The 24,850-nt window shown below is 38.3% G+C and overlaps 1 protein-coding gene across 4 annotated transcripts in view; it reads right to left on the minus strand.

Annotated features, from left to right (window-relative positions):
- The window catches only part of FSD1L (fibronectin type III and SPRY domain containing 1 like), a 94,200-nt gene that overhangs the window by 63,106 nt on the left and 6,244 nt on the right, over positions 1-24,850 (minus strand). For 2 of the 4 annotated variants that reach the window (XM_062207829.1, XM_062207831.1), the window contains exons 2-3: positions 14,946-15,041; positions 8,086-8,217 (exon numbers count right to left, since the gene is read on the minus strand). The exons of 1 other annotated variant lie outside the window; for it this stretch is intronic. In XM_062207829.1, coding sequence (XP_062063813.1) covers positions 8,086-8,217; positions 14,946-15,041 — 228 coding nt within the window. The remainder of the gene's footprint in view (positions 1-8,085; positions 8,218-14,945; positions 15,042-24,850) is intronic. One more of the 4 variants, XM_062207830.1, reaches the window with a different exon arrangement.

Genomic DNA, 24,850 nt, shown 5'->3' on the forward strand with positions numbered 1-24,850 from the left:
CTGGGGCCCTAGTGGAAGTGGAGGGGAATGGTAGATTCAAACCAATTTCTCCAAAACAAAACCAGCGACCCGGCCAAGGGAGGGGGGCAGGTGCCATTTTAAATCAGTGCTACAACTGGGAAGCCTGCAGGTGCGCACATAGCAGCTCACTGAGACGTGACACCTGAATCAATAAAATCAGAGATGAAAAAGGAAATGTAACAAAAGCACAGAAATAAAAAGAATCATTATTACAAAGAGCTGCATACCAACAAACTAGGAAACCTAGAATAAATGGATAGATTCCTAGAAATATACAATCTACCAAAATTAAGTCATGAAGACATAGAAAACCTAAACAGACAAATATCCAAGATGAAGACGGAACCAGTAATAAAGACCCTCCCAACCAAGAAAATCCCAGGACCAGAGGGCTTCACTGCTGAATTCAAAAAGACATTTAAAAAAGAACTAATTCCAATTCTTGGGACTGGTGCTCTAGCACAGTGGGATAAAGCCTCCACCTGTGGTGCCAGCATCCCATATGGATGCCAGTTCAATGGACGGCTGCTCCTCTTCTGAACCAGCCCTCTGCTATGGCCTGGGAAAGCAGCAGAAGATGGTCCAAGTACTTGGGCCTCTGCATTCATGTGCAAGACCCAGAAGAAGCTTCTGGCTCCTGGCTTGGGATTTGTCCAGCTCGGGCCACTGCAGCCATTGGGAAGTGAACCAGTGGATGGAAGACCTCTCTCTCTCTGTCACTCCCTCTCTCTGTAACTCTACCTCTCAAAATAAATAAATATTTTTTTAAAATTACAATTCTTTACAGTCTATTCAAAACAACTGAAATGGAGAGAATACTCCCAGACTCCTTTTATGAAGCCTGTATCACATCCACCCTGCTCAAGAGGGATTTATCCACAGAACGCAGGGATGGTTCAATATTCACAAATCAAATCACTGTGGTACATCATATTTACAAACTAAAGAACAAAAACCATATGATTATTTCAATAGATGTAGAGAAAGCATTCAATAAAATACAACACCATTTCATGAAAAAACTCTAAGCAAATTGGATATAGAAGGAACATTCCTCAATACAATCAAGGCAATTTATGACAAAACCATGGCCCGTGTCTTACTGAATGGAGGAAAGTTGGAAGAATTCTGAGATCTGGAACCAGAAAAGGATACCCACTCTCACCATTACTATTCAATAAAGTCCTGGAAGTTTTAGCCCAGAGCCATTAGGCAAGAAAAAGAAATCAAAGGGATACAAACTGAGAAGGAGGAAGTCAAACTAAAACTATCCCTATTTGCAGATGACATGATTCTATATATAGGGGATCCAAAAAACTCCACTAAGAGACTACTGGAACTCACAAAAGAGTTTGGTAAAATGGCAAGATATAAAATCAACACACAAAAATCAATAGCCTTTGTGTGCACAGGCAATGCCAAAGCTGAGAAAGAACTTTTAAGAACAATCCCATTCAAAACAGATTAAAAAAAATCAAATACCTTGGAAAAATTTAACCAAGGATCTTCATGATGAGAATAACAAAACATTAAATAAAGAAATAGAAAAAGAAGCAAAATATGGAAAAAATATTCCATGTTCATAGACTGGAAGAATCAGTATCATCAAAATGTCCATACTGCCAAAAGCAACTTAACAGATTCAATGTGATACTAAACAAAATACCGCGGACATTCTTCTCAGACGTAGAAAAAATGATGCTGAAATTCATATGGAAACACAGGAGACCCTGAATAGCTAAAGCAATCTTATACAACAAAAACAAAGCTGGAGGCATAACAATACCAGATTTCAAGACCTACTACAGGGCAGTTATAATCAAAACAGCCTGGTACTGGTACAATAACAGATGAATAGACCAACGGAACAGAACAGAAACACCAAAAATCAATCCAAGCATCTCAACCAACTTATCTTCAACAAAGAAGCTAAAATCCCTGGAGCAAAGACAGTCTCTTGAACAAATGGTGCTGAGAAAATTGGATTGCCACATGCAGAAGTATGAAGCAAGACACTCACCTTACACCTTACACAAAAATCCACTCAAAATGGTAAAGACCTAAATCTATAACATAATACCATCAAAGTATTAGAGAACATTGGGGAAATCCTGCAAGACATTGGCATAGGCAAAGAGTTCTTGGAAAAGACCTCAGAGCCACAGGCAATCAAAGCCAAAACTGTCAAATGGGATTACATCAAATTGAAAAGCTTCTGCACTGCAGAAGAAACATTCAGCAAAGTGAAGAGGCAACCAATAGAATGGAAGAAATTATCTGCAAACTATACAACTGATAAAGGATTAATAACCAGAAATATAAGGAGATCAAGAAACTCAACAGCAACAAAATAAACAACCCAGTTAAGAAATGGTCAAAAGACATAAACAGACATTTTTCATAAGAGGAAATTCAAATGGCCAACAGACACATGAAAAAATGCTCAGGATCACTAGCCATCAGAGAAATGCAAAACAAAACCATAATGAGGTTTCACCTCACACCAGTCAGAATGGCTTTCATACTGAACCTAACAACCACAAATGCTAGTGAGGATCTGGGGAAAATGGTATCCCGATCCACTGTTGTTGGGAATGTAAACAGGTAAAGCCACTATGAAAAGACAGTATGGAGATACCTCAGAAATTTGTATACAGACCACCCAAATGACCCAGCCATCCCACTCCTGGAAACTTACCCAATGGAAATGATATCAGCATATGAAAGAGTTACCTGTAATAGCTAAGACATGGAATCAACCTAAATGCTTGTCAACTAAAGACTAGATAAAGAAACTATGGGATATGTACACCACAGAATATCACACAGTGGGGAAAAAAAGAAATCTGGTCATTTGCAATAAAATGGATGAAAATGGAAAACATCATACTGAATGAAATAAGCCAGTCCCAAAGAGACAGATACCATATGTTCTCCCTGACCCATGATAACTAATAGAGTGCCTAAAATGCAATCTCTAGAAGTGAAACTGACACTTTGAGAAGCAGTATCTCTCAACAGCCCTTGTCTTCACTGTTGAGGAACATTTTTTTGTTTTTGTTTTGTTTTTAATTTAATTTAATTTTATTTTTTGCTATCTGGTGATCTCTTTACTTAACATAGTTATTCACACATGTATAAAGTTAACTGAAAACAGATCCCAGTTAAAAATAAGAGGGGGCTGGTGCCGTGGCTCACTTGGTTAATCCTCCACCTGCAGCGCCTGAATCCCATATGGGTGCCGGGTTCTAGTCCCGGTTGCTCCTCTTCCAGTCCAGCTCTCTGTTGTGGCCCGGGACAGCAGTGGAGGATGGCCCAGGTTCTTGGGTCACTGCACCCACATGGGAGACCAGGAGGAAGCTCCTGGCTTCGGATCAGCCCAGTGCACCAGCCATAGTGGCCATTTGGGGAGTGAACCAACGGAAGGAAGACCTTTCTGTGTCTCTCTCTCACTGTCTATAACTCTACCTGTCAAATAAAAATAAATAAATAAAATTTAAAAAATAAGAGAATAAGAGAGGGAAGAGGAAGAGGGGTAGGAGAGTGGGCACTGTGGGAAGAATCACCATGTTCCTATAGCTGTAATTAGGAAGTGTATGAAGTTTGTAACTATAAAGCTATATAGTTCTGCATACATTCCTACGAACTTACTTTTAAGGGTACAGTTTAAAAACTTGCCATGGGACCCCAAATCCTCTTAAGCTGGGGAGTAAAAATAGCACTTTAAGTGTTAAAGTGATCATTTGAATAGGATTAAGTATTTACATGATCATATAGATAGGATTAAGTGTTAAAGTGATCATATAAATAGGATTAAGTGTTTGGTAATAATAATAGATAGAATTAAAAAGGAACAAATGCTCCAATATGGGAAGCAGTCCATACAGTAGAATCATAGAATGACAATCACTTTAAGTAGCACTCTGAACTCAGAATCAGCCCTTAAGGTATTCTGGTCTGGCTGAAAAGCCCACAAGAGCATTTCAGGCATGGAAAGCCAAGACACAGTGGCAAAAAATGTCCTACATGAATGACCCTATGGGTGAAACACTAATGGAAAGAAGTAGTCATCAAAGAAGTATGTACTTTTCTCAGAAGGGAGGAGAGAACTTTCACTTTGCTTATGGCCTTGTCTAAATACTGACGGAGCTTGTGGACTCAAAAGGCTTCCATAGAGTAGGCAGCTCATGTCAAGAGCCTCAGGTGATTACTGACAACATACATAGGAGTGTTAACTGTTAAATTAACAACAGGAGTCACTGTGCACTAACTTCCCATGCAGGACCTCTGCCCTCAAAGAACTGTATCAGGAGAGTTAGCAGTAAAACTTGTTTTCAAAAAGTTATTCCATTTTAGTGTATTAAGAGGAGGATATTCTTAGGTCTCATAAGTTCTAGTTATGCCAAAGAGTCCAACTAACTCTAAAGTTTGTTTTCTTAGGTGCTTCTGTAACTAATGATAAAACATGTTCTCAAAGACTTAGTTTCTTTTAATGTATTAAGTAAAGGATATTCTTATGTCTCATAAGTTACAGTTACGTCTAAGTGCTCACAAAAGATGCATCATTATTGGGTGCTTATTTAAAGTTAATTAAGTTTCTAAAAAAAAAAGTGAAATTAACTTCACAATGCAATGACTTTCAACAGCCCTTGCTCGACTCTTGAGAAAGTTTTTTTTTTCTTTTCTTTTCCCTTTTTTAATAGAAATTGTTGAATTCTTTACTTACTATAGACTTAATTTTTGGTGTATAAAGTTGATTGAAAATAGATCTTAGTATAAAATACAACTGGGAATAGGAGAGGGAAGAAGAAGAGGGGTGGGAGTGTGGGTAGGTACGGTGGAAGAATCACTATATTCCTAAAGTTGTACTTATGAAATGAATGAAGTTTGTATTCCTTAAATAAAAATTACTTTGGAAAAAAAATAATGAAAAGGATGGAACTCTGACAAACCCTTTATATGAGGCCATCATCATTTCTCTGATACCAAAACCAGACAAAAAACAAAAACTACAGAAAAATATCCTTGATGAACATAGATGCAAAAAATTTTAACAAAATATTAGCAAATCAAATCCAACACTACATCAGAATGATCATGTATCATGATCAAATGAAATTTATCCCAGGAATACAAGGGTAATTCAGCACTCACAGATCATAGATTCCCTTCATAATAAAAACTTTCAACAATTTAGGTACAGAAGGGACATATCTCAGAATAATAAAGGCTATATATCACAAATACATAGTCAATATCATACTGACTAGGGGAAAGCTAAAATATTTCCCCTCAGATCTGGAACAAGACAAGGATATTAACTTTTCCCACTACTATTCAGTATAGTGCTAGAAGTGTTAGCAATAGGAAATAGCATAAAAAGAAATAAAGGGTACAGAATTAGAAGAGAATAAGTCAAAATACCTATGTTTGCAGATGACATGATTTTTTACAGGGAAAAATCTAGGCACTCTAGCAAACAGTTGTTAGAACTGATAAACCAGTTTAGTAAAGTCACAGTATACAAAACTACATGCAAAAAAAGATAGCACATTTACAGACTAATAATGCCTTTGCTGAAAGATAAATCAAGAAAGAAATCCCAGGGGCTGCTGTTGTAGTATAGTGGGTAAAGCGGGTAAAGCCACTGCCTGCAATGCAGGTACCCATTCATGTTTCAGCTGCTCCACTTCCAATCCAGCTCCCTAATGGCCTGGGAAAGGCAGTGGAAGTCACTGCCACCCCATAGGAGACCTGGAGGAACTCTGCCTTGACCACTGCCGCATATTAAGCAGCAGATGGAAAACTTCTTCTTTCTCTTTCTCTCTGTCTCCCTCCACCCCTCTCTCCCTCTCTCTGAACCGACTTTCAAATAAATAAATCTTCACAAAAAAGAAATCCCATTCACAATAGCTACAAAAAAAAATGTAAATGCTTATGAAGAAATTTAACCAAAGATGTGAAAGACCTATACTATAAAAATTGTAAAACTTCATAAAAGAAGTCAAGGATACACAAAAAATAGAAAGATATTTCTTGTTCATGGAATGGAATAATTAATAGCATTATAGTGTCGATACCATGTAAGCCAGTCTATAGGTTCAATGCAATTGCTATCAAAATACTGATGACATTTTCTTTGTGTAATTAGAAAACCCTAGAATTCACATGGAACCACAAAAAACCTAGGGTAGCCAAAACAATGCCGAGAGAAAAAAAAAAGTCAAGCTTAAGGCATCACAATACCTGATTTCAAAGCTTACTACAAAGTTACAGTAATTAAAACAGCATAGTGGGGCCAGCACTGTGGTGTAATGTGTAAAGCCACTACCTGCAGTGCCAGCATCCCATATGGGTGCCTGTTCAAGACCTGGCTGCTCCACTTCAGATCCAGTTTTCTGTTATAGCACTGGAAAGCAGAAGATGGCGCAAATGCTTGGGCACCCACACCTACATGGGAGACCCAGAAGAAGCTCCTGGCTCCTGGCTTTGGATTGGCCCAGCTCTGACCTTTGCAGCCATTTAGGGAGTAAACCAGCAGATGGAAGACCGACCTCTCTCTCTCTCTCTCTACCCATGCCTTTTTGTAACTCTGCCTTTCAAATAAATAAATAAATCTTAAAAAAAGAAAAACAGCATGGCACTGGCATAAAAACCAACACTTAGATCAATGGAACAGAATAGAGAGCCCAGAAATTAACCCATTGCATACAGCAAATTGATTTTTGACAAAGGTACCAAGAACATACATTGGAGAAAGGATAGTGGGAACAGTGCTGATAAAACTGGATACATGTGTAGAAGAATGAAATTGGATCCCTACCTCTCACCACATAGAAAAACAAACTCAAGATGTGTCAAAAACCTTAACATAAAACCTGAAACTATGAAATTCCTAGAAGAAAATATAAGAGAACATTCTAAGACACTGGTTTATATAAAATTGGATTATATAAAACTCACAATGCTTTTGCACAGCAAAGGAAACAATCAATAAAATCAGAGAAAATATTTGCAAGCTACTTAACCAAGAAAGGATTAATATTCAGAATATATCAGGAACTCAAAAAACTCAACAACAACAACAACAAAAAATCTAGTTCAGAAATGGGAAAAGGACCTGAATAGATAATTGTCAAAATAAATACAAATGGCCAAAAAAATGCAAAAAAAATGCTCACTACCCCTAGCCTTCAGGGAAATGCAAATCAAAACAATGAGATATTAACGGCTATTATAAAAAAGACAGAAACCAACAAACGCTGGTGGGGGTGCAAAGCAAGGGGAATTCTTACACTGTTGGTGTGAATGGAAATTAGTACAACTGGTATGGAAAACAGTATGGACATCTCTTTAAAAACTAGGAATGGTATTGCCATATGATCTAGTAATGCTACTTCTGAGTATATACCCAAAAGAACTGAAAACAAAATCCTAGAGATAACTGCACACCTATGTTCACTGCAGCATTATTCACAACAGTCAAAAGGTGATGGTAGCCCTAACGTCCACAGACAGATGAATAAAGAAAATGTGACACACATATCAATAGATTATTATTCAGCCATAAAAAAAGAAAGAAAGGAATCGTGGAACACACTACAACATGGAAAAACCTTGAAGATAATATGCCAAGTGAAATAAGACAGTCACAAAAGGACAAATACTGCATGATTCCACATACATGAGATATCTACAGCATCAAAATCAGGGAAACAGAAATTAGTATTTTTGTCAGGACTGGTAGAATGGGAAAACTAAGAACTCTGTTCTAGGGACAGAGTTTCCATTTTGTAAGCTGAAATATTTTAGAGGTCTGTTTATACAACAATGTGAATATATATAACAAACTGTATACTACCAAACTGTATACTTAAAAATGACTAAGAGAATAATTTTACATTATGCTTTTTAAACCATAATTTTTAAATATTTATGGATAAAAGAAAGAACCACTCTTCTACAAGTTAAAAGTAGTTATACTCAGAAACTCATTAATTTTGTTTTTAATAAATCAAGCATTAGTAACTAAAATGTACATATCTAAATAGTGTGTTATCTCACCTGTAACTCTTGTGATTTACGAGCTTGTTCCTGCTTGATACTGTTAACCATACTTTCTTTCACCTCATCCAATATAGTGTATAAACTATCAAATTCTTCATCTAATTCTGAAAGTATGTTAGAAGAATTTTCCTGTTTAAAAAACAGAATAGTAATTTTACTGAAAATCTGTCAAACATGAAAAACTAAAAGACATATTTAAAGGAAAAGATATATTTATATTATAAACTATCTTAGATTTTAGAATGAGATAAACGCAAGAAGTTAGCTACCGATGCTATAGCACATCAGCTACCTAATGAGTTAAGCTGCCTTTTATAGACTGGCCCATATTCTCTTCACGTTTTGTAATACTGTTTCCATAGGACAAGATGAAAAGTTGATTTAAAGCTCCCAACTCTGTCCAAACCTTCACATTCTAAGACAGACCCTAAATCAGAGGTTCTTCACTTTTTTTGGTTTATCAGAATTGGTTTATCAGAATCTGTGTGGAAGCATTTTAATAAAGTATTCCAGAGATTTTAATTCAGTAATTCTCAGAGAGAGTTTGGGCATACAGTGATGGGTTGATTTTGTGTAAACTTTAAAATCATTCAGGTACTCTAAAACATTGCCATTGATACAAGCTACACAAAGCTTAAATGACTAAGCAATTTCTTACTGGTCCTAAGAGATTTATCAGTCACTTAATTTTATTGCTAGGAGGAACAACAGACATCATCTAGTGACTAGAATTTGTAGTCAAATTCCTACATTTACAGACAAAAATACAGCTGATTTGCTCAAAGCTATGTAACTAGTTACTAGCAGTATAGCCAATAAAGCATTCCAAATCTCTCGACTTCCCAGAGTTCCCCATTGCTTCATTATGTGGGAAGCTGCTATTTCAACAAGAAATAAAATACTTGTGTCATCCCTAATAAGCAACATTCACACTTCAAGTAATTATGAGTTTTAAAAAAAGTTCTCTTAAGGATTTTTTCAATTCAGATAAACCATTCAATTAAGAGAAGCAAACTGACACTGGTTAAGAGAACACATGTTTATAAACCACTGAAGTTAACAAAACATGGTGTTAACCGTTTTCCTAATTTACAAAGGTAAGAACAATTTGTGGAAGGAGTGTATACCCTGGAGGACAGAAGACCTAACTCAAATCTCATGTTAGCCTCTCAGTTCACAGACTGACCTTGTGCTTAAATTCCTGCACCTCAGTTTATCCCTCCACAAAAGGAACTGGAACGCTCTTCCCCTCTCAATCACCTGTTGGCACACTTTTACTGTCTCTTGCCTACTTCCTTTCAAGCCCAATCTTCAGTAACAAAGACATAGTTTAATTATCTCCTTTTTTTTTCCTGGAGTCCAAAGTAGAATTCCAACAGTTTGTCAATCAAAATAATAATTTGAGCTAGCTCTGTCTTAAGGTCCCTTTTTCCAGATGTCAAATGTAGTGATTCTCTTTTGCATATAACAAAAGTTTCAGAACCACTAGCTCTTGGCTTATTTAAAGAAAATGGATTCAAAAAATTTCCAATGAGATAATTTGAGAAAAATAATTAAAATGGTAAAGATCATAAACAACTAACTTTAATTACAGAAAATTCAGAAATAAAGGACATATAAAAGCTATGAAGTTTAACAGGCCAAGAAGCTGATAGCTGCCTAGATTAATATAAACAAAAAAGCACTTCTCTTGTTATATAATAGGAACAGATTCACTATCTGTCTATAAATTGTCTATGCTTATTTCACAAAGAAATGACCCTTACATTCACCAAGGCACATTCATGGGAAAACAATATCAGATTATCTTTCCAATATTTTATTCTTACTTTTAATTGACAAATAATAACTATATATATATGGAGTACAATGTGATTTTGATATGTAGAAAGATTAAATCAAGTTAATTAACATAAACATCACCTCACTTATTTATTTTATATGTGGTAAGAGCATTTAAAATCTATTGCTAGCAATTAAAAAATACATTATTAACAACGGTCATTATGCTGTGCAATCAGTCTTTAGAACTTACCCCTACATGGAATTTTGTACCCTTTGACTTACATATCCTTCCCCCTACAAAATTCTCTACTCAATTTAACTACCATCTACTCACTGCTTCTATGAGTTCAATAGTTTTTAATTTCATGCATAAGTGAGATCATGCAGTAGTTACCTTTCTGTGTCTGGCTATTTTTTTAACATAAGGTCCTCCAGGTTCATCCACATTGCTGGAAATGACAGAACTTCCTTCTGTTTAAAGGCTGTATAATATTCCACTGTATATATGAAGAGTTTTCAAAAGTTTCATGGAAAATACACATTATATAAACACTATGCATGGATTTAAAATTTTTTGTACCAAAATAAACTTGTCTTTGAATTGCATTTTCCATAATATTTTTGAAGTACCCTCATATAAACAGTACATATTCTGTGAATGGGCACGTAGGTTGTTTCCATATCTTGGCTATTGTGAATAGTGCGGCAGTGAACATGGGAGTGCAGATATCTCTTCACTATATAGACCTCAATTCCTTTGGATATATACTTAGAAGGAGAACTGTTGGATCATATGATATATATATATATTTTTTTTTTTTTTTTGACAGGTAGAGTGGACAGTGAGAGAGAGAGACAGAGAGACAGGTCTTCCTTTGCCGTTGGTTCACCTTCCAATGGCCGCCGTGGCCGGTGCACCGCGCTGATCTGAAGGCAGGAGCCAGGTGCTTCTCCTGGTCTCCCATGTGGGTGCAGGGCCCAACCACTTGGGCCATCCTCCACTGCACTCCCTGTCCATAGCAGAGAGCTGGCCTGGAAGAGGGGCAACCAGGACAGAATCCAGCGCCCCGACAGGGACTAGAACCTGGTGTGCCGGTGCCGCAAGGCGGAGGATTAGCCTATTGAGCCGAGCGCCGGCCGGATCATATATTTAAAATTCTATTTAAATTTTTTGAGGTACCTCCATACTGTTTCACAAAGTACTTGCAGCATTTTACATTCCCACCTATGGTGCACAAGGGTTTCCTTTTCTCCACATCTTTCTTCTTTTTGATTACAGCATTTCTAACAGGTGTGAAATGATATATCATTGTGATTTTTTTTTTTTTTTGACAGGCAGAGTGGACAGTGAGAGAGACAGAGAGAAAGGTCTTCCTTTTTCCGTTGATTCACCCCTCAAGTGGCCACTATGGCCAGCGCGTTGCGGCCGGCGCGCTGTGCCAATCAGAAGCCAGGAGCCAGGTGTTTCTACTGGTCTCCCATGCGGGTGCAGGGCCCAAGGACCTGGGCCATCCTTCACTGCCCTCCAGGCCACAGCAGAGAGCTGGACTGGAAGAAGAGCAACCAAGACAGAATCCTGTGCCCCAACCGGGACTAGAATCCAGGGCGCCGGCGCCGCAGGCGGAGGATTAGCCTAGTGAGCCAGGGCGCCAGCCTTATCATTGTGATTTTAAACTACAGTTCCCTATTAGAGATGTTGAGCATTTTTCCCATATCAGTTGGCCATTCAAATGTCTTTTTATGGTGAATACCTGTTCAGGTCTTTTACACACTTTTTAAATTATCTGTTTTCTTGCCCTTGAGTTGAATTCTTTATATATTTTGGATATTAGTTTCTTATCAGGTATATGGTTTGCAAATAATTTATCCCTGTCCATGGATTGTTTCTTCACTCTGTTGTTTGCTGCCTTTACTAGTCACAATATTTTTTTTAGTTTGATGCAATCTCATTTGTCTAGTTTTGTTTTCTGGAGTCCTAGCTCTGAAGCTTTTCCCTTAAGTTTTCTTCTAATACTTATACAGTTTCAAGGCATAAAAGTAAATCTTTGATTCATTTTGAGTTATTTTTTATAACATGGCAAGAGAGAGAGGTCTAGTTTCATTCTTCTGCATATGGATATCCAGTTTCCCCAACACCTTTTATAGAAGATACTGTCGGCCGGTGCTGTGGCTCAACAGGCTAATCCTCCGCCTAGTGGCACCGACACACTAGGTTCTAGTCCCAGTGGGGGCACAGGATTCTGTCTCGGTTGCCCCTCTTCCAAGCCAGCTCTCTGCTATGGCCCGGGAGTGCAGTGGAGGATGGCCCAAGTGCTTGGGCCATGCACCCCATGGGAGACCAGGAGAAGCACCTGGCTCCTGCCTTCAGATTGGCGCAGTGCACCGGCCGCAGCGTGCCGGCCATGGCGGCCATTGGAGGGTGAACCAACGGCAAAGGAAGACATTTCTCTCTGTCTGTCTCTCTCACTGTCCACTCTGCCTGTCAAAAAAAAAAAAAAAAAAAAGGAAGAAGAAGATACTGTCGTTTCACCAAGGTATGTTCTAGTACCTCGGCTGAAAATAAAATGGCTATAGGTGTACAAATTTATTTTTGGAATCTCTATTCTGTGCCAGTCAATGTTTTTGTTTTTGTTTTTTAATTTTTTAAAAAAGATTTATTTATTTATTTGAAAGGCAGAGTTACAGAGAAGCAGAGGCCAAGAAAGAGAGGTCTTCCATTCACTGGCTCATTCCCCAGATGGCTGCAATGGCTATAGCTGCGCCGATCCAAAGCCAGGAAGCAGGAGCTTCTTCCGGGTCTCTCACGCAGGTACAGGGGCCTAAGGACTTGAGCCATATTACACTGCTTTCCCAGGCCATAGCTGGTAGCTGGATCAGAAGAGCACCTGGGTCTCAAACCAGCGCCCATATGGGATGCCAGAACTTCAGGCGGCAGCTTTATGCACTACACCACAGCGCCGGCCCCAATATGCTTGTTTTTATTCCAGTACCATGTCCTATTAATTGAAGTAGCTTCATAATATATTTGACATCAGGAAATGTGATGCCTTCAGCTTTGTTCCTTTTGCTCAAGATTCTTTTAGACATTGGGGATCTCTTGTTGGTCCATACAGGTTTTAGAGTTCTTTTTGTATTTATACAAAAAATGACATTGGAATTCTGATAGGAATTGCACTGAAATTTATACATTGCTTTGGGTAGTATGGACATTTTAACAATATTTATTATAATCCATGAACATGAGATATATTTCCATTTGTTATGTCTTCTTCAATTTCTTTCATCAATGCTTTGTTTCTTTTTTTTTTTTTTTTTTTTTTTTGACAGGCAGAGTGGATAGTGAGAGAGACACAGAGAGAAAGGTCTTCCTTTTTGCCGTTGGTTCACCCTCCAATGGCCGCTGCGGCCGGCGCATCTCGCTGATCCGAAGCCAGGAGCCAGGTGCTTCTCCTGGTCTCCATTGCGGGTGCAGGGCCCAAGGACTTGGGCCATCCTCCACTGCCTTCCTGGGCCATAGCAGAGAGCTGGCCTGGAAGAGGGGCAACCGGGACAGAATCCGGCGCCCCGACTGGGACTAGAACCCGGTGTGCCGGCGCCACAAGGCGGAGGATTAGCCTGTTAAGCCACGGCGCCGGCCGAATGCTTTGTTTCAACATATATATCTTTAACTTCTTAAATGTGTATGTGTATGTGTGCGTATGTGTGTATGCTATAGGATATGAAATTATTTCCCTAATTTTTTTAAGTGGTTCATTTTCATGTACAGAATGCTACTGACTTTTGTGAGGTTCTGTATCTTGCCACTTTACTGAATTCATTTATCAGTTCTAACAGGATTTTGGTAGGGGCTGTAATAGTTTTCTATATATCAAATCATGTCATCTGCAGACAATTTCATCTCTTTCTTTTCTATTTGATTATCTTTAATTTCTTTTCTTGCCTAATTGCTCTGGAACAGAAATGGCAAGAGTGAGCATCCTTGACTTCCTTCTGCTTTGAGAAGAAAAGCTTTCAACTTTCACCACTGAGTACAATGTTAGCTGTGGGTTTTTCATGTGTGGCTTTTTTGTGTTGAGACACATTTCTTCTATTCCTTATTTTTGAGAGTTTTAATAGTGAAAGGATACTGAATTTCATCAAATCCTTTTTCTGCATCTGAGATGATCATGTGACATTCATTTGGTTAACATAGTATATCACATTTTTTTCATTACATATGTTGAACTGTCCTTGAATGCTAGAGATAAATCCCACTTGATCATAGTAAACGATCTATTTAACATTCTGCTCTATTCATTTGGATAGTATTTTCTTGAGGATTTTGCATCTATGTTTATCAGCAAAACAGGCCTATATTTTTCTCTCCTTGTAGTGCCCTGCTCTGGCTCTTCAAGTTTTAGAAGAGTTGGAGAAGGACTGGTATTAATTCTTTAAATGTTTGACAGAACTCAGGAGCGAAGCCATCAAGTCCTAGGCTTTTCTTTGATGGGAAACTTTTTATTAGTGATTCAATTCGATTTCTTTTCTCATTCTTGGTCTATTCAGTATTAGTAGATTGTATGCTTCTAGGAAATCATCAGATGATCTTGAGCTGCCTTCCAAAACAACATTTAATTACTCACAGTATGGATTATCTGCCTGAACTTGCAACCATTTCCTTGAGTATTTCTCTCCTTCCTCACTGGGCACTTTTGAGTTTTATGTTTTATTTTCATCCACTTTTGTAAGTAGACCTTTTACCATCTACATTTTCCTTCCACTATTTACTGTAACAGAAGCTTTTTATTTCCCAGTACTTCTGAAAGGATATAATTTTCTCTCAATCGAAATTAGAAAAGAAAAACATCAAATGGACAAAAATGAGTACTATAATAGTCTCTACTATTTCAGCCTTTTCCTTCTTCCTTTCCATTTGACTTTTCCAGTGAGAATGAGGGAATCGCAAAGAAAGCATTTTTACTTTATTTAATCATTTTAAAACCCTACTCACCTCCATCAGTTTATGAAGTATATCCACACTTTGTATCTGACTCAACAATTTTATACAAATTTTTAAGAAAAAAGGTTCATACCTGAACTCCTTTTAGTGTATGATTTAGAGTATCAATAAAGTTCTGTATTTCATCATTTTTATTTGCCAGAGTTGAAATGATCCTTTGCAGAGCTTCCTAAGATTTAAAATAACAGTAAAATGGAGTTACAAACCTCGAAAGAATCATTGTCTAAACAAATTTTTATTACGTAAGAGTATACTGAATAATAAGTTACAGTAATATAAAGCTTCTTGTTCAAATGTGCAAAGGTCTATGATTACAAAAGACAAGGTAGGCATTTCTACTATTTCAAATCCTCTTATTCCCAGTATACAACTTAATCACTATAATAATCTCATACTGAAAATAAACTTTAAAATAACCAGTATTATAGCAATAGGTCATAAAGTCATGACAATAGAATAGCATCAAATCCTTAAATCTTACAAAAATAAATGGGAACTTTTAATATAGCATCAGAATACAGGCAACAAAATAAGGAGACACTGAAATTCATCAACATTTTATTTGTAAAAATTAAAAATATATTTAAGTGTTTTAGTTTAGTTACAATAAACTAAGATGTAAAAAGGAGATCAGAGGATCTAAGAAAGACGAGTTTTCCAAACACACATCCAAGATAGGTTTTATTTGTGTTTAACAGCCACATAATGGTGGTTAAAAAAAAAAAGTTCTGTACAACTTAAAGACTGTTTATGGTAGTCTTCACTTAGTAAGATTTGGCTCTTTCTGTTTAATGGACTGTATCTGCATTCCCCTTCTACTCCTACTAATGGCTGGGTCACAACCTTACCATACAGATAAGAAAATGGAGATTTAACAGTTGCCCACAGTGACACTGCTATTCAGTGTCATGCTCAGTGTCTCTCCAAAGACCACACTCTTAACCACTTTAACACTCTAAATGCAATCAATTAGCCCACATCTGGCAGACCCAGACAACAGATATATATTCTTTAAACATTTAGTTTGCCAATACTTTTCAGTGACATAGAAAATGTCATGTAGAGAATCACAGCTTGAGCTTAAGCTCTGTCTGCTGTTAGGCACATTCAGTGAACTTCTGGGTAAAAATTGTAATATTTTACCAGAGGATTAAGGGGACATTCTGAAAGAGATCTTATTCCATAAAAAAAGGATCGAGCTCAATAACAGATTTTCAACCATCAAAATATATATGAATTCAACAAAAATTGAAGAAAATTTCACACACACAAAAAAACTGAAACACTAGTATACAAAAATGGAAGATTTAGTTTACAGCCAAAAAAAAAAAAAAAAAACTCCCTAGCACAAAATTGCTTTCCACATTTTTCTATGTTTGTTGGCCTAACTTTAGTAGAAAACTTTATATTCAAGGACTTCTGTAGCAAAAACTCTGGAGATAACTCTAACACGTTGCCCCAGCTAGGTAAAGCTCTGAGTTCCAAAGAGTTTAATGAGAATTCTACCTTTTTAAAACTTATGTTACTTACTGAATTTAGTTAAAGACATGTAAACACTCTAATTTTTATCAGGTCTTCCAGCTAATCCTCTGTATCTTCAAGAGCTACCTACCTGCTCAAAGTCAATTGCCTCTGGTCTAACAGTGATGTCAGAAGTCAGAATACAGCCTTTACCAACTGCAATGTTCTCCTCCTTAGAGTAGCACTGTCCAATAGACATATACTATGAGCCAATAGTAGGCACATCAAAAAAAAGTAAAAGAGAAATAGGTGACATTAATTTCACTGTTTTATTTAACCTAATAAATCTAAAATATGACTTCATATTAATTTAATAATTATTAAGTTACTTCATATTCATATGAATATGACTTCATATGAATTAATATGACTTTATATTAATTTAATAATTATTGAGTTACTGTTGGGAGGTGAGGGGTGCTAAGTCTTCAAACTCCAGTTACACTTAACAGCCTATCTCAATTCAAATTAGTTATATTTCAAGTGCTCAAAATCCACTTATGCCTAGGAGCTACCATACTAGACAATAGAATTAAAGGACTGTATTCATTCAGTCTATAAATATCTAACAGTCGAGGTAAACAAGATATACTCTACTGATCTTATTCATTTGAAGTTAAAAATAAGCAAACTAAAAGATTTCTGAACTTTTTTCTTGGACAACCAGAATTTCTTAATGTGCTTATGTTACATCAAATTCTTGAATGACAATAGCTATATGCAAATATAAGTTAAAATGCTACAACCAAGTTCCTTTATCAGAATTTCATTAATTTCTCAGTTGTTATTTATATAAATATTGCCTTTTTATTTATTTATTTTTTTGACAGGCAGAGTGGACAGGGAGAGAGAGAGAAAGAGAGAAAGGTCTTCCTTTGTCGTTGGTTCACCCTCCAGTGGCCGCCGCGGTTGGCGCGCTGCGGCTGGCGCACCGCGCTGATCCGATGGCAGGAGCCAGGTGCTTCTCCTGGTCTCCCATGGGGGTGCAGGGCCCAAGTACTTGGGCCATCCTCCACTGCCCTCCCTGGCCACAGCAGACAGCTGGCCTGGAAGAGGGGCATCCGGGACAGGACCGGTGCCCCGACCGGGACTAGAACCCGGTGTGCCGGCGCTGCAAGGCGGAGGATTAGCCTAGTGAGCCGCGGCGCCGGCTAAATATTGCCTTTTTTTAAAAAAAGATTTATTTATTTATTTATTTGAAAGAGTTACACAGAGAGAGAAGGAAAGGCAGAGAAAGAGAGGTCTTCCATCCGCTGGTTCACTCCTCTGATGGCTGCAACAGCCAGGGCTGAGCCGATCCAAAGCCAAGAGCCAGGAGCTTCCTCTTGGTCTTCCACATGGGTATAAGGGCCCAAAGTATTTGTGCCATCTTATACTGTTTTCCAAGGCCATAGCAGAGAGCTACATCAGAAGTGGAACAGCTGGGACTTGAACCAGTGTCCATAGGGGATGCTGGCACTGCAGGTGGCAGCTATACCCACCATACCACAACGCCGGCCCATAAATATTGCCTTTTTTTAAATAGAAAATTTTTAAATATAATATAAATTGTGAAAGTACAGCTTTCGGATTATAGCGGTCCTTCTCCCCATAACCACCCTCCCACACGCAAACCAACCCATCTCCTACTCCCTCTCCCATCCCATTCTTCATTAAGATTCATTTTTTATTATCTTTAAATACAGAAGATCAACCCTATGCTAAGTAAAGATTTCAACAGTTTGCACCCACACAGACACACAAAGTATAAAGTACTGTTTGAAGACTATTTTTACAGTTAATTCTCATAGTACAACATATTAAGGACAGAGGTCCTACATGGGGAGCAAGTGCACAGTGACTCCTGTTGTTGATTTAAAAATTGACATAGGGAAATGCTCATATTAAAAGGTTGATTTTAAAAATCTAGATACAATATTGTGTTTGTTGATAGTAAGGATTTTATTTTCTAAATCTACATGTGTATATTTAAAGCATATACATATGTAAGAGTATATTTCATCAGAAATACTGAGTATATAAATAAAAATCAATTGTGGTAGTGAAATCACAAAAAAATTTTAAAAAATAAAAATTGACAATCATATTTATGATGTCAGTAATCACCCGAGGCTCTTGTCATGAGCTGCCAAGGCTATAGAAGCCTCTTGAGTTCACAAACTCCGACCTTATTTAGACAAGGCCATAGTTAAAGTGGACGCTCTCCCCTCCTTCAGAGAAAGGTATCTCCTTCTTTGATGACCCCTTCTTTCCACTGGGATCTCACTCACAGAGATCTTTCATTTAGGTCATTTTTTTGCCACAGTGTCTTGGCTTTCTATGCCTGAGATACTATCATGGGCTTTGTAGCCAGATCTGAATGCCTTAAGGGCTGATTCTGAGGCCACAGTGCTGTTCAGGGCATCTGTCATTCTTCTGAGTCTGCTGTGTTAAATATTGCATCTTTAAACAGAAATAATAATATATTATAAAGCTACCAACTCACAAAAAAATTAGCGCATGAGCAACACTCTTCAGGATATTTATCACAGCAAATTGAATAAACTTTTTCTCTGTAAAATCTGTACTGCTCACTGATGATTTTGGTTAGAGAAGACATTCTGGGGATCACAGAATGCCAACATCCATATAAAGGTAGACAGCTGACAAAAACAAGACCATATAAGTACAGCTAACATGTAAATTATATAAACTTAAAGAACAATCAGGATAATGTTGTCCATTCTGCATGGTATTGTCCCATACCTCCAAAAAATTACACCCTTAGGTTACAGTTAATCTTTACCATCATCTTTTAATTCATTTAAAATTCTGCTATTATCATAGAACAAAAGAACCTTTCTAATTTGTATTGACCAAAGAAGTTTTAGTAGCAATATTTCTTTCTTTTTTTTTTTTTTTTTTTAGACTTATTTTATTTACTCGAAAGGCAAGAACTAGAAAGAGAGAGTCAGGCACAGAGAAATATCTTCCATCAGTTGGTTCACTCCCTAAATGCCTTCAACTGCTGTGGCTGGGCAAGGCCAGACCTAACCCAGGACCCAGAAATTTCAGCTAGGTCTTCCACATGGGTGTCAGGGGTCCAAGCACTGGGGCCATCTTCCAGCGCTTTCCCAAGCACATGAGCAGAGATTTGGATAGGAGGTAGAACAGGTGGGACTCAAACCCAGGTTCATATAGGATGCCAATATAACAAGCAGTGGCTCAACCTGCTGTATACAACACCAGCCCCAGTAGCAATATTTCTAAAAAGAAATCCTGTAATGTGTATATTGAAGTATTTGGGGGAATGATATTCTATATGCACTGCCTAAGGCTTTAAAAATACTATGCCTCTCCAGAAAGTGGTTGGGAAAACAAAGAAAGGTCTCTCAAAACCAATATAGTATTTTTGAAAAACATGGATTCATTATTTGAAGAGAGAACATTCATATTTAATTTTAACTAGGGGTTCCAATAAAGTACGAGGCCTACCAAGCATACCTAAAAGGGCCCAAATACTGAAAAAAAGATGCTTTACCTTATTGTAAAGCTACAAAGACTAATGGCCTAGAGGATTTTTCAGGAAATACTTTGCAACTCTAGGTAAGAAAAACATTGGAGTCTTGACTATAATGCAACAGATCTTCAAAAAGTCTCTAGAAAACATGTAATATAGGGGCCGGCGCTGTGGCCTAGTGGGTGAAGCTGCTGCCTGAAGTGCTAGCATCCCATGTGGGTGCAAGTTCAAGCACTTGGACCCTTGCACCCACATGGGAGACCAGGAGAAGGATCCTGGCTCCTGGCTTCGGATCAGGGCATCTCTGGCCACTGTGAACATCTGGGGAGTGAACCAGTAGATAAAAAACCCCTCTCCCTCTCTCTCTCTCTCTTTGCCTCTGCCTCTCTCTAACTCTGCCTTTTAAATAAATAATCTTTTAAAAAGAAAAACGAGAAAGAAAATGTATACTACAGAAAAGCTATTAGTAGATTTCAAAATTTCTTGCACCAAAATAAACATCTTTTAACCCTATTTTTCTCTGAACTTTTTGAAATACCTTTGTACACCACTGAAATACCATGAGAACAGACAATCCAGCTGTGGAAGGCTTTAGAGCCCTAGCATTGAACGCCACTTACAAGCTAACAAACACATTACAAACCTGGCTGCTGAAGAAAGCAACCACCCAGATCACTAAGAATCAGAAACCCAAAGCAAACAATGTGACCCTGCAGCCAATGCAGATAAAGTGCTTTTCTTTTCTTTTTTTTTTTTTAAGATTTATTCATTTATTTGAAAGGCAGAGTGACAGAGAGAGAGAAAGAAAGACAGAGAAAGATCTCCCATCCACTGGTTCACCCCCAAAATGGCTGCAATGGCCAGGTCTGGGCCAGGCCAGGCTGAAGCCAGGAACCAGGAGCCAGGAGCTTCTTCTTGGTCTCCAACTGGGGTCCCAGGGACTTGGGCCACCATCCACTGCTTTCCCAGGAGCATTAGCAAGGGGTTAGATGAGAAGTGCAGCAGCCAGGACTTGAACCAGCACCCGTATGGGATGCCTACACTGCAGGCCATAGCTGAAGCCGCTGTTCCACAGCGCCAGCCCTGATAAAGTGCTTTTCTCAGCTTAACGATGCAAAAGGGCAGAGTCCTCTAAGGTCCCCAAGACCAGTATGCTGAGGCAGGACTCCAGAAGCTCAGAATTTTCTTAAACTGTTGTGGAGAGGAGAAGCAACTGCAACCAAGAGCTCATAATTATTATTCTAAAATAGTGAAAGTTTGAGGGTGGGGGACACTGAGAAATACATTATGAAGAGGACTACAGTTTCAACCATTATGGCCCTCACAAGGATAGGGAATGGTCATACATAGGGCAGAAATGGCATGAAGATAAAAGTAACTAAAGAACTTGGAGCTCAGTGGAACTGGAAAGCAAATTACAAATATAATATCTCTAAGACAAACTATCACCAACACCAAAGCATACAAAAACAAAAGGATTAGGAATACATGAGCTAGGTCTGAAATTTAACCCTGGTTTGCAGATGAGACATGAAGATGCTTTCTCTAAGACTGTAGGAATCCAGGAAGAGTTTTACATAATGACAACACAAGGCATGCAAGGGGATATTAGTTGAATAGATATCAATCTAGCAGGTTTTTAAAAGTGTTTTCAAGTATGGCAGGCAACATATTAGAATAGATCTCTTCATATTTTGTATTCAGAAACAGAATAAAACAGAACTAAAATATACTATAATACAATGAGTTTTCTACCTCACTCTGTTACTCCAGGGCCTCTAAATTTAAGCAATGGCTTTTATAACTGAAGCCCAAGTAATTAATAAAGTTGAGAAAGAGGTCTCAATGAATGTGATAAAAGCTGTTGACAGAGTACCATCAGATACATTGTCATTAGACAGAGGCTTCTCTCTTCCAAGCTCTAGACCATTTTAATACAACTACCTACTTGAAATCTCCCACTTAGATGTCTCACAAACCCTTCAAAAGTCAACATATGTCATAACCTTCCCCTGTAAACTTCAGCCATTCTCCAGTGTTGTGGCTCTGCAAAGTGCACTACCAGCTGCAAAGCCAGAAAGCTATCATTTCCTGTCCTCTGATCTGTGCTCTGCATGTAATCACAGAGTTCTGTAAATTTTGTCTTCTAAATAGTTTTGAAATTACTGACTGTTTTCTTTTTTCTTTTTTTTTTTTGGACAGGCAGAGTGGACAGTGAGAGAGACAGAGAGAAAGGTCTTCCTTTTTGCTGTTGGTTCACCCTCCAATGGCCGCTGTGGCCGGCGCATCTCGCTGATCTGAAGCCAGGAGCCAGGTGCTTCTCCTGGTCTCCATTGCGGGTGCAGGGCCCAAGGACTTGGGCTATCCTTCACTGCACTCCCAGGCCATAGCAGAGAGCTGGCCTGGAAGAGGGGCAACCGGGACAGAATCCGGCGCCCCAACCGGGATTAGAACCCGGTGTGCCGGCGCCGCAAGGCGGAGGATTAGCCTGTTAAGCCACGGTGAAAGCCGACTTTTTTCTTAGTACAAGTCAATACCCTGTCTCAACTTAAACTATAGCAAAACTTCTTAACTTGTCTCTATTACATTATTTCTCCCCAGTAGTCAATTACCTATACAGTAGCTGGGGCAGTATGACAGTCACTCTTCCTGATCTATATTCTTCAGGGCTTCCCACTACTCCTTGAATAAAACTGATAATCTTTTTTTTTTTTTTTTTTTTTTTTTTTTGACAGGCAGAGTGGACAGTGAGAGAGAGAAAGAGACAGAGAGAAAGGTCTTCCTTTGCCGTTGGTTCACCCTCCAATGGCCGCTGCGGCCGGCGCACCACGCTGATCCGATGGCAGGAGCCAGGTGCTTCTCCTGGTCTCCCATGGGGTGCAGGGCCCAAGCACTTGGGCCATCCTCCACTGCACTCCCGGGCCATAGCAGAGAGCTGGCCTGGAAGAGGGGCAACTGGGACAGAATCCGGCACCCTGACCGGGACTAGAACCTGGTGTGCCGGTGCCGCTAGGTGGAGGATTAGCCTGTTGAGCCACGGTGCCGGCCAAAACTGATAATCTTTAATATGACCTATAAGACCCTGTATGAGCTGTTAATTGCATACCTTGCCTATTTCATTTCACAACAGACTTCTCTCTCTCTGTATTTCATCTGCCGTTAGCCTGTTGTGAGTTTCTGTAATAAGTTTTGCTTCCCACCTGAGAGCCTTCACATTTATCAGTTCCTCTGCCTATATCCATTATTTTAAAATAGATATATAATGCACAGTTAAAACAAGTCCTGAAAAAGCACTTATTGGATGAGCTCATTGTGGTATTTGTTATATTTCTATTATCAAACCTTCATAGGTGAAGGAGGTACCCATGACGATGACAATTTTCATCTGCCCCATGAGATTCATCATTCTGAAAAGATGCCAATAAGGATCTCCAATTTCCTATCAGATCTCAAGTCTCCCATTACTTTCCACTGACAGATAAAGTTCTAGAACACAGAGATGAATACGGTGATATAAATTATCTAAATCTAGCTATTTGTATTTTGCAAGACTTCAGGTAGTCATAACTGAAACTTTTAGGCTATGCAGCTCTGAAGATATGCTCTGACAATGGTCAGCGGAGCTGAATCCTAATAAAACGCATAGGACATATGACTCCAGGGGAAGCGTGCATAGGCAATCTCAGCCACCGTCTGCTCATGCAGCACAATCACCAGGACGTCAAAAACGACTTCATTAGGACTAAACCTCTCACTTACTTGACTACAAATTTAGACTAAGGAGCTGCTACACCAACAAGAAAAAGGGTCCCATATACCCCAAGCAAGCATACCTGCAACCACTCCCACAGAATGTTTTATAAATGAAACATTAAGTTCTCTCTTCAAAGAAGGGTAGTTTAGAATTATGCTTATAATCACTATCAATCTTGAGGAGTAAAAGTGTAATCAACAGGCTGTCAGCAAAAAACAACAAAAACAGTAACTACCACTTTTATACTGTTTAAGGACCATGAGCTATCTTAAACTCCTTACACAGGACTAATTCATCTAATCCTTTCAAGAATCCTGTGAAGTAAGATACTATTATTATCCCCAGTTTCCAACAAGGAAACTGAGTCATGGCAATGTTAACTAACTTGCCCAGAATTTCAGCACTATATGTTGCAGAGTTGGGATTCAAACAAAGGTGGTTTGATTTCTGAATCTGTGCTCTCAACTATTACAAACATAAAGTAGACACCAAAGGTTCATGAAGAGGCAATCAGACATCTAAGGGCACTGAAAGGACTAAGATTTTATTTCAAGATTAGAGAAAAAAAAAAAGCAAACAAACTAGAATTGACCAAACAGGTTATTATTCTGTTAGATGCAAGGACAAGAGAAAACAGCTATTATTCTACAGGAGTATCAAGTTTGACAATATGCTGACGTTCAGCATTTTGAAATGGCAAAGGATAATTCTGGGGTTAGCCTACAACACACATGAAAATATCAAATTCAAACATGAGTCTTAATTTTGTTATATCTAACAAGAAAACTGTCAACTTGGGCTACTTAACTGGAAATTATCCAGCACAACCCCTGAAGTTACGAGGCATAAACTTGTTTTTAGAACCAGTGGAAGAAAACTATGATACACAGGTTTAACTATTACACCCTGACTCAGAGGACATCAACATTGATGTCATTATAATTAGAGAAACATCTAACATATGGGTTTCCTATCAGCATTCACTCACACGAGTCAGATTCCACATTAGTATTCCAGACAGCTGAAGTACACAAATCTAGAACCACCTCAAAACACCACTAACTGATCTAATTTAAGGAGGTCAAACTATTATCACAATCAATTCATTTACTAGTCATTAAGCATTTTACATGTGCCAGGTAATGTGCTACACTATTAATATGGACTATCTTTTTTAACCATCACAACAGATTAAAAAGTAGTG

The sequence above is a fragment of the Lepus europaeus genome, chromosome 12 (genome assembly GCF_033115175.1).
Source record: "Lepus europaeus isolate LE1 chromosome 12, mLepTim1.pri, whole genome shotgun sequence".
In the NCBI taxonomy this organism is placed as follows: domain Eukaryota; kingdom Metazoa; phylum Chordata; class Mammalia; order Lagomorpha; family Leporidae; genus Lepus; species Lepus europaeus.